This window comes from Phasianus colchicus, chromosome 21, assembly GCF_987193195.1.
Source record: "Phasianus colchicus chromosome 21, bPhaCol1.hap1.1, whole genome shotgun sequence".
Classification (NCBI taxonomy): Eukaryota; Metazoa; Chordata; class Aves; order Galliformes; family Phasianidae; genus Phasianus; species Phasianus colchicus.
In genome coordinates, this window is record NC_143456.1 from 5,875,902 (window position 1) to 5,890,908 (window position 15,007).

Here is a 15,007-nt window from a genome sequence, read left to right on the forward strand (position 1 = left end):
GGAGAAGTCTGGTCTTGCACAAGGTCAGCCACTGCCTTGTGTTATAGACTTAAGTTATTTGGAGTTGCCTTCCCCAAGTGAAGTTTCTAAGCTTTTGGAAACTGGGATCCCACTGTACACCGAGATGGGATGGGCAACCGAGGCCATCCATCCTCATTAAGTATCCACAGGCACTTTCCTGAAAAAGTCTGTGAGCTGTGGTCTGGCCAAACTCCAACTGGGGTAATTACATTTGCCTCGCAGTTTAAAATAAATGTGGCACATTCTTTAGCAAATCTCTTGTTCACAGCTGTTTATTATTGGGATGGCGGCATCATATCTCTGCCCATTAATTCGTCTCTCCTCTTTTCCAAACTTGCAGCCTCCTGGACGGGGGTTGAGCTGCCACTATTTATTATTGGAGTCAATCTGCCAGGCGAATGTTTACTTCCTCCCTTAAACATGGACTCTTCTCTAAACGTACCCTCACTTGAGGTTGGATGAGCAATCACTGGTTCCCAACCAAAATTTGTTCTCCTAAGCAGAAAATATCCACGCACTTAAACTCCAGTTTTGCACCAGGCCTGCAGGTTACAAGCAAATTTGCAGCACCCTTCTCTATGGGGTTGGTTATGGGGTGGATGGGGTTGACGCAGATGCTGGACCCCATTCATTCTCCCCCTACAAAACAGCCCTACAGCCTTTGTGCAGCCCATGTCCCATGCCCATCTCCAGTTGATGCCCACCTCATGCTGTCATTTCCCCCACGTAACTTGCCAAGGAAGATGGATTGCATGCAGCATTAATCCTTCTCTTCCTCCACGCTCACTGCTTGTTTATAATACAACCTCTCTGCTCAGCAATTCATTACACTCGTGGTGGAGATAAGGCCCAGTGTTGGAAGGGGTGCTTGCCAAAATAGCAGCTCTGGGGCTATTTATGAGCAGCAGTGATAGCAGGAGCTCTGGGCGGTGTTTTGCACAGTAACCTCATTTGGGCACCCGATAACTGCATTCCCTTTGAGTTAATAAAGGCAGCAACCAAGCAGCACGCCTTATCTCACGACTTCTTGCATGGACCAGCTGAATTTTCCTCTAATTGTGATTCAATTTGCAGTGATCGATGGTTTAATAAGAGAAAAACATGCTTGGTTTCCAGTGCTTATAGCTGCTGGTGGCTCAGGGAGCATCCCACGATGCTGAGTTGTGGAGCTCTGAGAGCTGATTGCTGTGCTGCAGTTCCTGGCAGGCAGCAGGAGGGGAACAGCAAGGTGTTGTGCCCAGAGATAGGGAAAGATAAATGAGGCTTATGGCTCCCAGATGCCTCGCTTGCATTTATTTTTCCTTTTTCACAGGGAAAATGGCATTGCTCATGTAGTTTCACCAGTTTGCCTGGTGAAAGCGATGGTGAGCTCTGAGTTTGGGTTTTGGGCATTGGTTTGGGTTCTTTCTTGGTGGTTGCTTGCAAAAGGGGGGACCAGGCCTGCTGGATTTCCAACATAACCGGGTTCTGGTGGTGCCTTTTGTCACTGTGCCCAGGAATTTTCCTTTGCTGGATGCTTTGGAAGAAGGAGTTGTTTTCTTCCTGCTGCACTTAGGAGTTAAATTCCTACTTTCATCACTAGGGACCGAAGGCATCTTGGCTTTCTCTTGGCCTCCTAAAGCATGAAATAAGTCATAGACTTTGTAGGAAGAGCATGGGTGAGGGTAGGGAGGATGAGCTGAGCAGGGCTGTGCTTTCAGCCAGCATCTAAACCTGGACATCAGCATAGGGCTGTTGGTTGTGCATGGACAAGGCACTGAGATCTCCTCCCATGGGGGTACCAGGGATGTAGATATCCCCTCTCCTGCCACAAACCATCTCAGCCCTGTGCCTGTCTTTGGGCGTATGCTAGAAAAACACCCCTCCAGCCAAAACCCAGACAGCTGTAGTCTCATTGGACCCCAAGATACCACCGTTTTTTCACCCATATACCCTTACAACTTGAAAGCTGCTCCTGCTGTCCAGGTAAGGATCTTCTGGGGAAAGGAAACGTGCTGTAAAACCCCCTATGATTGGAGCCAGATGCTGGGCGTGTTCTCCCAAGTTCACAATCTGCGATTTGCTGCTGACAGCACGAGCTGGTGCTAAGTTATTAAATTGCAGATGAGCTCATCGTTTGGCCTCGGACAAGTTTCAGCCTTGAGTGGCTTTAAAATATTACATGTGGTGGGAAGAGACAGTGCTGGTGTGGCAGAGAGATTTAGGGAGCAGCTGAGAAAGACATCTGCACATAAGGAATGCGTATGGGGAGGGAGGAGGGGATGCTCCATGTGAAAGATGTGAGCTCTCCCAGGAGAGAGAAATGCTCAGATTGGTTGGTTCTGTGTTTTAATCTTAGCTGAAAACTGTCAGCCTTCTGAGATGCTCAAAGGGAAGTGGCGAGATGCTAAGCCTGGTGTGATCCTGAAAGATCCCTGTGTGTTGAAAACAGCATATGTGGGATTACTGCTGCCTAGCCCCAAAATCAGCCCCTATGGTAGTGTTGTTTGCACATCCATCTCTGACCTGGTATTTGCTCAGTCATATTATCATTAGGGTTGGAAAAGACCTGTAGGATCCCCTAGTCTGACCTACGTTACTGCGAGGATGGGCTGGAAGACTTGGCTTTGTGGGTCCCCCTGCTCTATGCATCCAACCCTACTGCTCTTGTATGGGTAAAGACTGCATCTCTACTCTGAGGCTTCTTGGGGAGCTGTTCAGGTCTTGGGGTGTCAGGAAAGACCTCGCTGGAATGTGCATTCATCCGAATGCAGTTGTACTGCCTGATTTTGAAGAGCAAAACACTGCGGAGATGGAATACTTGAAGCAAATGGAATACACTATATATAACCCTTCCTCTCCTCGTCCCTGTGCGCTAATGTCTTTCACAGAATGATGAGTTCTCTGCCAAAATTCCTCAAATTATTATGTCTAAAGATTGAGAATCGGAGAAAATAGCCTTAGAGGGGCCCTCAAGTGGTCTGACCCTCCCCAGGGCAGCATTAGCTCCATCTGAACTGTTCCTGACACATCTCTGCCTCCACCCTTCCCCGGCCTGCTCCAGCGCTTCATCACCCCACAGCTCCTGAGTTTATCCTTCTGCTTCCCTTCCTGCAAATTCAGCCTCATTCCTCCCTCCTTGTGGTTTAACAGGCATGGTGAGGATGGGTTGGTGGTTGGATTTGATGTTATTAGAGGTCTGTTCCATTCTCAACGATTCTATGATGACCAGTGCAGGGGAATTTAAGATCCGTGCTAGTTATTGCCTTTGGTGTTGTGTCTAACGTTGCTTCTGTACCCTGTCTCTGCAGGATTTAGGAATGGAGTCGACCTCTTTGGATGATGTCCTCTACCGATACGCCAGCTTTCGGAACCTGGTGGATCCAATCACTCATGACCTCATCATCAGCCTCGCTAGGTACATCCACTGCCCCAAGCCGGTAGGTAATGCGGCATCGTCACAGCCCACAGCTGCTGGCTTGGAAAATGTCTCTACTGGAAGCATAAGGCTTTGCCAAGTGCCAGGCAGAAGGCATCCTCCTTAATTCAGTGCTGATGGGGCTTTGGTCAGAGAGGATGTGCTCAGTCATTGTGGTTTCAGTGTAGGATAGTGAGCTTTCCAGGTACTGTGGTGACATTATCCTAATGTGAGTCCTTTGGGTCTTGGTACTTGGTTTTGTATGTTATCTCTGCTTTCTTTTACTCATTTCTGTGCTAAAGAACTTGTCCTGTTGGGAACAATTTCTGCCTTACAAGGACACCAGATCCTTCCTCACCCTTGTGCAATATTTATCGTGACCCCAAATGACAAAGAGAGTCCTTGGCTGTCCTGCAAGGACGGGTTTCTGAACAAACCCAATCTGTGGGCTGCTGGTTGGGCTCTGCCATAAGCACAACCCCACACAGATGGGAGCTTTCAGTCCCTTCAGCCCCATTTGCTCCCTGGCAGCAATAGCAGTGTTTGGGCTTTTGGAAATCCCATGCTGGCTCGCTTCTCTTCTATGATAAATGTGGCTCTGCGTCGTGGCTGCTGGCTGTTAGGATAATTAGGGTTTTTCTCTCTCCCCAGGCTTTCCTTTTAAATAAGCAATATTGTCAGTGTCTGATCCAGAAAACAGCGTAGGCTTAAGAGTGTTAGGAGACGTCTGATTGCTCAGAATGCAATGGATAATGGGGAAAGGGGAGGAGGGAAGACCAGCTACCAGACATGATTGCAGGAGATGCAGCAGATCTGGGGGTTTAATCTCCCATCCTCAATCACCTACCTGTAAATTTAGGAGGATGGCACAGCTCTCCTAGAACGACGTGCAGTGTCCTGGCGACGTGTCGTGCATCAAATTGTGCTTAAAAGAAATGATGTGAGCTGTAGGAAGAGGCTGAGGGATGCTTTCTGCGAAGCGTGGAGGAGGAGTTAGGGGTGTCCTGGTGGGATGTCTGCATTCCAATAGCTTCTGTAGAGCTGTGGGGACAGCTGGGGGGATGACAGAGCAAGATCCAGCCCAGCATGGGGACCACCCTGTGCACCCCAGATGTCCCAGTGCTTCTGGAGGGACTGTGTGTCTCTCTGCATGAGCTCATCAGGCCTCTGAATTTCTGCCAAGAACACACGTGTTGTACTCTGTATCCCATGCACGTGCTTTGTTTGTAAGCTGTTTTTGGGAAAGGACCATCCATAGGATGCAGGGGTCTTAGCTGGACCTGCAGCATTCCCCCTTTCATTTTCTGTAAAATACATGAGGCTTACTCATTGCTATTCCTTGTGGGTGTTTCACTTGATAATAGCCTCCACCTCTACTGAAAAATGGGGGAAACTGATTTCAAACACGTTTAAATGGCAGCCCATGCAGCACTGGGTCTCTTCTTCTGCATGGGATGCTGCTTGCTGAATGCACACAGTCCTCATCCCCTGATTTTCTGTATGTCCCCCAGCAGGCTGCATGCCTTCACCACCTGGGCTGTTTTCCAGCCCTTTGACTCCAGATTTCTTGCTCTTCCTATATTTCTTTGGCAGAGATTTGGCAGCCTCACACGAGAGCAAGGGAACGTGGGGCCAGGAGCCAAAGGTATCCATAGCATCCCCTGGCACAAATATACATACATCCTAGATCTCCTATACATGCATATAGGGTGAGGCAGCTGTGAACTTGCCCGCAGAGAGTTGGGAAGCTTGGACTGATGCAGACCCCAATGCTCAGCCTCTATTTATACCACCCCTTAGCTTAAAGGTGACCCCTTGGCCTCTCCTCCCAGCTAGAACAAAAATGGACTGGGTTTTTCCAAGCTCTGGGTAAACACGTTCTGCTTTGCATGGCCAGGAAAAGTTGGCCTGGGCTCTCTGACGTGGCTGAGCAGCTCCTGCTTCCAGTGAGCAAATTCAAACCAGCAGCGAGGGGAAATGCTCAGCCTGGGGTGGGGGAGGCTGGAGAGCTCAAACATGGAAACCCTTTGGGTTTGCTCTCATAGGGATGGCCACGTGTTTGGAGCACGGGCTGGGCTCTGCACTTGTGAGATCTCTGAGGTGCTGGAGTTTGGGTGACTTTTGCTAGAGGAGCACCAGTTTCCTTCTGGAACCCACGGAGGTCAAGGGCTGGATTTGCTCAGTCCTCTATTGCACATGAATAATGTAATTTGAGTGACGTTTGCATACAATCAAAGACATTTGAACAAGTGTTTTCTTCCTCACAGCCTTGACCTTGGGGCTGTGTATTTTATCTTGCAGTTTCTCTTTCTCCCCAGCACCGTGGCACTGAGCCAGCGCAATGCTTGGGAATGCAATTCTGCTGCCCTGGGCACAGTCAAGCCATTGCCAAACCCCCAGTGGGTTCAAGAGGTGATTGCAGCACTGCAGACACTATGGTGCAATGTCTGCCTGTCCAGGGTCATGCTCTGAATGGGAAAATGGAACAGAGAGTGGTGGCAACACCACAAGGCGTGGGCTACTCAGTGCCCCAAATCTTCCTTACACCCATTTAGGATTTTTCCTGGCAAAGGAGCTGAAAACACACGTGTGCAAGGAGCAAAGGGCCCTAGCAAAATAAAAAAAAAAAAAGAAAAAAAAAACCCAGCTCTTTTTGCCAACAGGAATATCTGGCCATAAACTGCTGGAAAATTAAAGCGGTTTCTTTTTTCCATAGACAGTAGCCATGTGTATGGATGACTGATGACCGTGATAGTGGGTGAGTCAGGCTTTCCCCTGCTTGAGGACTTGTTGGGTGTGGGATAAGCATCGAGCAGGGCTTGAGGAGGAACAGACAGTGAAGCCTTGGGGGACAGCTGCTTTTCCCCTTGTTGCCTTGGGGCAGTGGTTCCTCTGGCTCTTACAGTGGGGAAGCTGGAGTAAATGCAAGATGAAGTGCTGGCTTTGCTTATCCCTGTCCCATGGCTGGCCTTGCAAGAAGACATTTCTGCCCATGGTGGTGCCAAGGGCTGGCAAAGCAGCTGAGCAAAAACCTATTCCCAACCCAGCTTTGCCTGGCTGCTCCTCTGCAAGCCCATTGAGAAGAGAGGTGAGAAATGGAACCCCATTCGTAGCGTACTGGATATGGACAAACAAGCCAGCATGAAAATGTGGACTTCTGTCTCCTCACTGAAAACAGGAAGGTGATGGGCTGAGATGGGAAGCAGGATGGGATTTGCTTGTGCAGGGCCTGACAGAGTGAAGATCTCTTTTCTTGTTCACCTTGTGTCATTTGAGAATCCGTGGGTCCCTGGCTCAGATTCCCTGTGTGAGCTCTAAATTGATCAGGTTTGCAGTGTGGGTTTGATTATATGGATCATCAAGCATGAAAGCAAGAAAAAGTGCATAAAGAAGTAGTAGTTATCACGACCTGATTGAAATGGTCTGTTTCATCTTCGGCCCTGGGGTACGAGGATTTGACTTACAGATGATGTTGGGTTTTGATGCCCTGCATTTTTAAAGCAGTGTTATTTCTGATGGAGCTGTGCTGAAAGGAACATGAGCATCTTTCCTCTTATTTACAGCACTGTGTGCTGTGACACGTGGGTGAGTCTGTATTAACAAACTCAGCTTATACAGAGAGAATACAGCTGGAATACCATGGCCATCAAAACCAAGCTGATAACCCAACTCCTCCACCATGCTTGTTGGTATTTGCTCTTGAATTCAAATTGTCTGACAAGTTTCTGATGTCACACTCATTTTTGTAGTAGGATAAGCTACTAAAAAGCGGTGACCCATCGACCTGTAAATTCCCCAAATATCTGATATAAAAGCAAAGAGAATCCAGTTAAGTCAATTGTATTCTGTATTAATAGCTTAGCTTTTCTTTTTTGTCAGTTTCGCTCCAAGTCTGAAGATCACTTCATGGGTATTTAAGACATCTGCAATACATTAAAATATCCTGCAGCATGAAGCTGGCTGAGAAGCTCAGGCTCTGCTAACAACTCTGGTTCTATCTCGATTTAAAGGGCTGTGCCCTCTGCTCTTTATAAAAAGAGAGGTGTTCTCGAAAGCCTTTGTGCACGAGCTAAAGCTGAGCAGAGTGCCTTGGAAACATGAGAAAATTGCACAGAAGGCAATTGCACTTTGCAATTATTTTAACATCAAGGCTAAATGTGAATAATGGGGAGGTCTAGATGGGCTGTGATGGCACCAATGCCAGCAAATTTGCTGGGGAAAATTGTTGTTTTTTTTTTTTTTTTAATATGGAGTGGGGTGCAGAGAGGGAGGCAATGTCCCTCGCTCTTTCTTACCTTTCCCTATGGAAATCAGAAACCCAGCTCCAGATTTCTGCACACGATGGCTATTCAGCGTGTTCAGTGTAGGAGAGCCAGGGGAAACCCATCCACATGTGGTGTTATCAGCAACAGGAAGAATTCCCCTGGATTTAAAAGCTCTGATTCATTTGTGGGACTGGGCGAAGGCCCGGCAGCACGTGCAGCTCTTGCTGCAGCGTGGGGAGACAAAGGAGCCTTTCACATCCTCACTACCTAAACGATACCATGTGGGGGCAATGAATGGGGAATCTGTGATTCCACAGTCTTGAAGTGCTGCACAGCACCATTCTGAGTGTAGGAGGCTGGATTGAACACATTCGTGTTATTGGAACAGCTGGATGAGGTTTGCATTAACAAAGGATAAAAATAATAAATTTTAAATGTTTGTTTCTCCCTGCTCATCCTTTTGGTCCCGTGCAGTATGGCAAGGTCATTCTTATCAATTTTTTATCTTCTTCTCTGCTTTGCATTGCTTCAACTCAAAATCTTGACGCCGGCTCAGTTCCCATAACAATAAGTTGACCTTTCCTAACAGCTGCACCAGCATCTGCAAACCCTCCCAAATGCCACAGGGTGGATTTTGTCAGCTCAGGGACAGATCTTGCAGAGCTCCAAAATGTCAGGTGCTGTGCAAGAGCTTTGGTTGGTACTGGAGCAGGTGATTCCATTAAAGGAACCCAAAGCAAAAGACATTTCGTGATGCTCTCCCAGCAAATGTTCCATCTTTTCTTCAACAATTCATTGTTTTTCTTCCCAACTACTTCTCCTCTAGAGAAAACCCAACCAGCAGATGATAGACCCAAGCTGCCTTTGCTGTGTGCCCACTTTTGGCTCTCCTGCTGATTCTCACTGATGAGCATGATTGAAGCCCATGGTTGGGCTCTTCTTGTCTCGTGTCTCGGTGGCCTTCTTTCACGGTGGACAACAAAATGCCATGAGATCCTGGTAATGGCTAACAAAGCTCCCTTTTGGTGTAGTGAAAGCTCCTGGGGAAGGCTGTAATATCTGTTTGATGGGTTGGGGTTCAGCAATTTGTCTTATTTGGGGCTCGGCCACCCCATATCTGAGCCAAATCCCTGGTCTCTTACTCAGTGCATTGTTCTCTTCCAAAAAATGGCTCCTGGGAAGCATGTCAAAGAGGTGCTCATATGCAATCCATGCCATCAAACCAGCTTGGGTCAAGCAGATTTTTTCTGATCCTGCCTCTTGCTCCCAGAGAATCTCACATGTGGAATATTGACTGGAAAACATTTGACAAAGGAGGATGAATGATGGAAGAAGGCATTTGCTGAACTTTTTTCAGTAGAGCTGGCACACTCACGGGTTATTTTGTGAATAATACCATGTGCTGCTTGATAATTTGAAAGAGTGTTTGCTGTCCTGTGGGTGTATGGGGCTCTTTGCCGTGTTTCAGGAGGTGTCCCCCCACACCTCACCCCTGGCAGAGGAGCTTTGCCCACAGCTGATGCCACGTGGATGAGGCCACCAACATGGGACTGAGCTGTTCCTACCCTGCACACCCCCACCTGCAGCCTCTGCAGATAAAACCCAGTGTCCCTGAGGGAAATGATGGATGGAGAGCCAGGTAGCTCATTAAACTATAACAACGTGTTTTATTGATGTTTTCTGACGGTAATTGACATTGGAGTTCAGCTCATTTAGCTTTTAATCAGAACATAATTTACCACGTAGGAAGGAAGCTTATTGATTGCCTGGCAACTCATGGGAGTGGTGTTGGTGTACCTGGAGCACGTGTTGGGATTTTGATGGCTGCTCACAGGTTCTGTCCTGGGTGCCTTGGGCACGTGGATGGATGTTTTAATATCTGGTTGAGCCTCACTCCTACAAATGTGAATATTAAGTGAGTAAATGGTCTGCTTGCAGCAGGGGTTTGCAGAAATGGATGGTTTAATAAGGAGGATTTGCTGACAAGCTCAGAGTGTTGATAGCATGCTGCTAAGGAATTTGCCATGGGCACATTGGATTTGCAAGAAAAACCCAGCTCAGTATTCATCCAAATTGATGAAAGATGCTGTAAAAAATTGTTTGATTCCATCGCAGGGGCAGTTCCCCAGTGTTTGAGGAATAGGGGAAGATGAGGGCAGAAGGACAGAGGAGTTGAGCCATGCGGAAAAATCTCTTTCAGAGAATCATAAAATGGCTTGGGTTGGCAGGGAGTCCAAGGATCATCAAGTTCCAACCCCCTGCCACAGGCAGGGCCACCATCCTCCAGACCTGGTACTAGACCAGGTTGGCCATTGCTCCATCCTAGCTGGTCTTGAACACCTCCAGGGATGGGGCATCCACAGCCTCTCTGGGCGACCTGTGCCAGCGCCTCACCGCTCTTTGTTTTGCTTGTGCCCCAGATTTCACTTTCTTTGTTGAATTGTGGATTTGGGGTGGGTGAGAAGCCACAGGACTGGCGTGCTGATGGAGAGAGAGCAGCAGCCATGTGCTCTCGTGTCCTTCCCCAGGGTACACGCATGTGACAGCTCCTCACAGGGGTGACACCGCTGCCCTGTCTCTGCTGGGGGAAAGGGAATGAAGGAAATGCAAAGAGTCAAAGTCTTACAGATAGAAGAGCTGCCAGAGTGAAGTTCAGTGGTTGCTCTTGAATAGCAGGGAGTGTGATTTCTGGGCAAAGTCCAGCAGGTCGCTGCCTCACACTCTGGGTTATTTGGTACCAGTGCAGCAGGGACTTGATCTCCCCTTCCCATGCTCTCGTTCTAGGGGGTTGGAACTAAATGATCTTTAAGGTCCCTTCTGACCCAACCCATTCTATAATATTACAGTGGTTTCTAACATGGAACTGAATCCCAAGCTCAGTGCTCAGTGCAGGTCCCTGGCTGTTCCCCACCTTGTTTTTGATGGCTGCTCATTTATCCTCTGCAGCAGGAGCTGAGCTGGGTGCCCTCCAGTAGATCTTGAACAAGATTGTTGTATTCCGTTCTGCAATTTCCCTTTATTTCACATGCTCCCCTCAGGGCCATCCTTCACCTTGAATTTTATTGCCTTCTTTAATTGCTTCTCCAAAGTCCATGTGTAATATTACTCTTGAATTCTCTTAAATGACTTCCTGAGTCAACGCAATCCCATTCATCATGTACTTCTGGTCCTTTTGATAAGCCCCATTGTACCTTGCTTTTCATTTCAGTGTGTCAACACCCAATCCATCGTGTTGTACTTCAGCCTTTTGTCAAGGCAAGTGTTGAGTGCTTCTTATGGTAGCATTAGGGTTGCAAAATTGGTTTCTACTTCTTGTCTTTGTTTCTGCAAATGCATCCTCTCAGTGCTCTGCTACTGCTGCAGCATCACCAGGTCCCAGTTTGGGCCAAGATTTAATTGAGATGGTCTTCAGCACCTGGTGATAACCACAGATGAGTGCCCAGATGCTCTTTCTCCATCTGGGTACATCAGAAGGAAGGGAGTTGTCCTCATCCAACATCCTTTATCCAGACAGCATCTGGAGTTCTGCTTGCACTGCAGTTTCTGTGCAACTCTTATTTACATGGGTCTCTATTTCTATGCAACTTTCAAAGAATTCTCAGTAGAATTTCCTACAAACCCCTTCCTATTATCTCAGATAGTTGCATACAAAAACATCCCTGTGTTAGATGTCTTGAAATAAGATGTAGCATCTTACTGGATGCTCTGCTCATCTTTAAGGCTCTGCTGTGTTCCTGGGAAGTGAGCAGTGTTCACTGTAAAATACAAAACTGCAGAACAGGGGTTGGCTCCCAGAAGGAGAACCAGTGGTGAATGGGGTCCTGCCTGCTGTTCCCAGGCCCATGGCCCAAATCCTGCACCCCACAGAGCTGGCTCCACCACCAAGTGCCCTTCAGCAGTGGGAAATTTGGAGCTGGTTTATTTTTCTTGACTTTTTGATGACTTTTGGAGGCTCCTGCTGCTCTGAGGATGATGGGATGGGATGTAAGAGGAGCTTGGGATGGACATGGCTGCTGGAGCCACACTGAGAGGGGCCAGCAATCCCAAACTTGAATTTCCCATGTCAAAAGAAATGCATTTTTTCCTGCAAAAAGGCAAATCTTCTCACACAGGAGACCTTCATTTTCTTCCAGCTGGTCCTTTCTTGGCCATTTCATAAAGCAAATTAATTCAGGGGTGCATTCTTCTCCTACAGAAGCCATAGGATGATGCCGGTCCCAATCTTGTTGGGGTCAGAGGCAGTGGGCAGCCCAGGGCTGTGTGCCTATGGGAGGTTAGGCAGGATGAGAGGACTTGTCTGACTGCTGGATAAAAGTCCCTCTGGGCTTCAAAAGGCAAATCTGGCGCTGCTCTGCCTGCAGATGTCTGCAAGCAACAATAGGCTGCAATTCAGCCCTGTGCTTCAACACGGAGGGAAAAAAAGAAAACCAGAAACCCATTAGATGACTTCAAAACCCATTAGATGACTTCAATTCCGCATGACTGCATTGAAAGGGGAGGCATCTTAAGCTCGGCAGTGCTGGCTTCATCAAAGCAGGATGTGGGGAAAGCCCTTTGGGAAGCACATCCTTTGGGGCAGGGTCATTCATAGGTGTCACAGGAAGGGATGTAGGTGACAAGCCCAGGAGCCAGTCAAGGCATCTTTGAATGCCAGGATCCTGCTGCAGCCATCCAAATGTCAAAAGAAATAAAAAGTCACCACTGAATGCATCACGATTCTGGCTTCACCACTCCAAACACTGCTGAGGTATTTAGGGAGGGACCCAAGCACTGAAACCTTTCCCTTTCCTTCTACACATATTTCTTTGCTCATCTTTATAAACAGTGGCTGAATCACTTTTTGTTTCTTTGGTGTTTTGCAAAGAAAAGTCTTCCTTCCTTGGCTCGGGGTTTTACGTTTCGTGTTTGCAGGTAAATGAGGTGGGAGCAGGTTTGTTTTGCTGCCATTCCTTTCTAATCCCAGCGTGGTTTGCTGGGGGTTTGCTCTTCTTGGCTGCCTGCTAATTTGTAAGAACTGCTCTGATGTGTGCCAAAAACCATTTAGGATGATCCGTCTCAGTGCTTTCTAGAGCATCTCTCGCTGTTTTATGACTTTGTGCTACTGAGTAATAGCTCTGTTTACCATTTTGAGCATGATTTTTTCTCTTGACTGTTTTTTTTCTTTCATAATAATCCAAACTAATAATCCAAACAGTTTGGATTATTACAAATAACCCGAAGGAAAGGAAGGACAATCCTAGCTAATCACCTAAGACAAAGCAAGGAGCGTGTAGGGGGAAATCTGTCAGCTCCTCCCTTGTTTAGGGATGTGAAATAGGTCATGTTGTAAGGGTCAACATCCCCTGACCCATATGGAAGGAAAACATCATGGCTGGGGATCTGTGCACCAAATGTGCAGAGATGTGCTCCCAGGATGAGTGTGGCTTCCCTGGGCAGTGGTTACAGTAGGTTGTGCACAGGCAGAGCTTAATTAAGCCCAAATCCTGGTTTGGAAGGCCAATCTGGGACTTGTCGCGCATTAAGATGTGCAGTGCAGCACCTTTTCTTGCCTGGAGACTGATTGGGAGTGACAGCAACATGAGATTGTGTAATAATGCCAGTGAAAACCTGTTGTGGGACATGGCTAATTGTTCTAATTTGGGCCGGCGCCCCGCTGTGCTGCAGCAGGAGGGCTTTGTCACAGCTCTCTGGTCATTACTGCTGACCCATTTAACAGGGGGCTGCCCCCCAGGCTCTGCTGCTGGGGGAGGAGTAGATGGTTGGCTTCTTAATGAAAACAAACCTATATCTGCTATCGTGTCTTTATTGCAAGGCCCTACGAGGAGGGAGGTGGGCAGATATTTGTGGAACCCCTGACAGTTTCAGCCTTGTGCATCCTTTCCCATCCAAGCCCATGACACTGCTCTCCCTCCCAGCTCAAGCCCACACCTGGTTATTATCCAACCTCATCTCTCTTCTCATGGAGTCATTTTTGGGATTACCCTCACCCCAATATGACAGTGTGGTCCCATCACAGTGATGCCAGCAGGACTGGATCCCTGTGCTCATGATCCCCAACATGCTCTGGTCCTGCCAGATTCAAGGATTCAATGATCCCTGTGGGTCCCTTCCAGCTTGGGTTATTCTATGCAGGGATCTGGCCATTGCTGAGCCCCAGCAGGAACAAAGCTCTCTGATGTTTGCTTTCCCATGGTGTCACCCCTTTGCTTCCCATCACAACACCAGGAAGGCAGCATGGCCATGGCTGCCCCAGCTGCATTTGGTTAAGGGATTGCAGCCTCATGAATCTCCTCCTCCAAGGGCTGGAGGAGGGGAGAGGGGCCCTGTGAGGGGTCTAACCTCTGCTCTCCACTTGTCCCACACTCAGCATCACATCTCCCACACTGGAAAGCATGTGCTGTGCATTTCAGTTCTTCCAGGTTGAGATTTTTCATGCCCTTTGACCACAAAAACCCAGCCCTAGAATGGGCTGAGTAGAGAAAGAGTGGGGGGATTGCTGTGGGTGCACAAAGCCCCTCTGCCCAGCACTTAATTCAGAGGGAAGCGAGGTTCTACTTCCTCCACACGAGTGAGCTGCACTGATTCTTTCAGCTGCATCAGTTTCCAAACAAACCTTTGGGCTCAGTCCCACCAGGGCGTGTGCCAGCTTTGATTATTTCCTAATAGACCTGGATAATAAACAGTGAAAAACACTTTGTTTAAACTGTTAGCGTGAGCGTCCAGCTCTGATTTTGGCACGACTTCAACTGTGTCACTGCTTTGGCAAGCAGGTTTTGGGAAGCTCGAGTTGGGGAAGCACAGGGTGACTTTTGTACATGGGTTTTAGGGCCCAGCCCCATAGTAATGCTGTCCCATGTGCTGCTGATGGTGGTGGGTCCTGGTGGCTTTGGGCAGATCCAAACCAAGAGTGCAGCCCCTGAGTTGAGCTGTGTGTTCTTCCCAGTGCTAAACAGTGACATCTACCAAAATAAAAATCTATGGGATTAAACCCCTTATTTAAAGTGAAGCGTGATGTTAAATATGGTGATGAAAAATAGGGGTTACAGCCCTATGCTGATATTTCTGCTCCTGCAGATGTGCCCTCTGTTTGTTTTGTTGGTTTTTTTTTCACTTGAGAATTCACTGATGGAATTGTTTCCCAGCACACCCAGATGTCATTAGTCAAAATCCAGTTGGCTCCTTGGTTAATATAACGTTTATAATGTCTGTATAGAGCCTGTCGTGCTCCACTGACTGCAAGGTGAGGTGGGAGAAAGCATTGCATAAATCACACTACAGAGCACATGGCTCCCAGACTGAAGGAGGGGGTGGGAGGGTGGTGATA

The 15,007-nt window shown here is 47.9% G+C and overlaps 1 protein-coding gene across 1 annotated transcript in view; it reads left to right on the forward strand.

Moving 5' to 3' along the window:
- Positions 1 to 15,007, forward strand: part of LRRC75A (leucine rich repeat containing 75A) — a 47,212-nt gene that overhangs the window by 12,227 nt on the left and 19,978 nt on the right. The window contains exon 2 of the mRNA XM_031591743.2: positions 3,312 to 3,440. Within this exon, the coding sequence (XP_031447603.1) occupies positions 3,312 to 3,440 (129 nt within the window). The remainder of the gene's footprint in view (positions 1 to 3,311; positions 3,441 to 15,007) is intronic.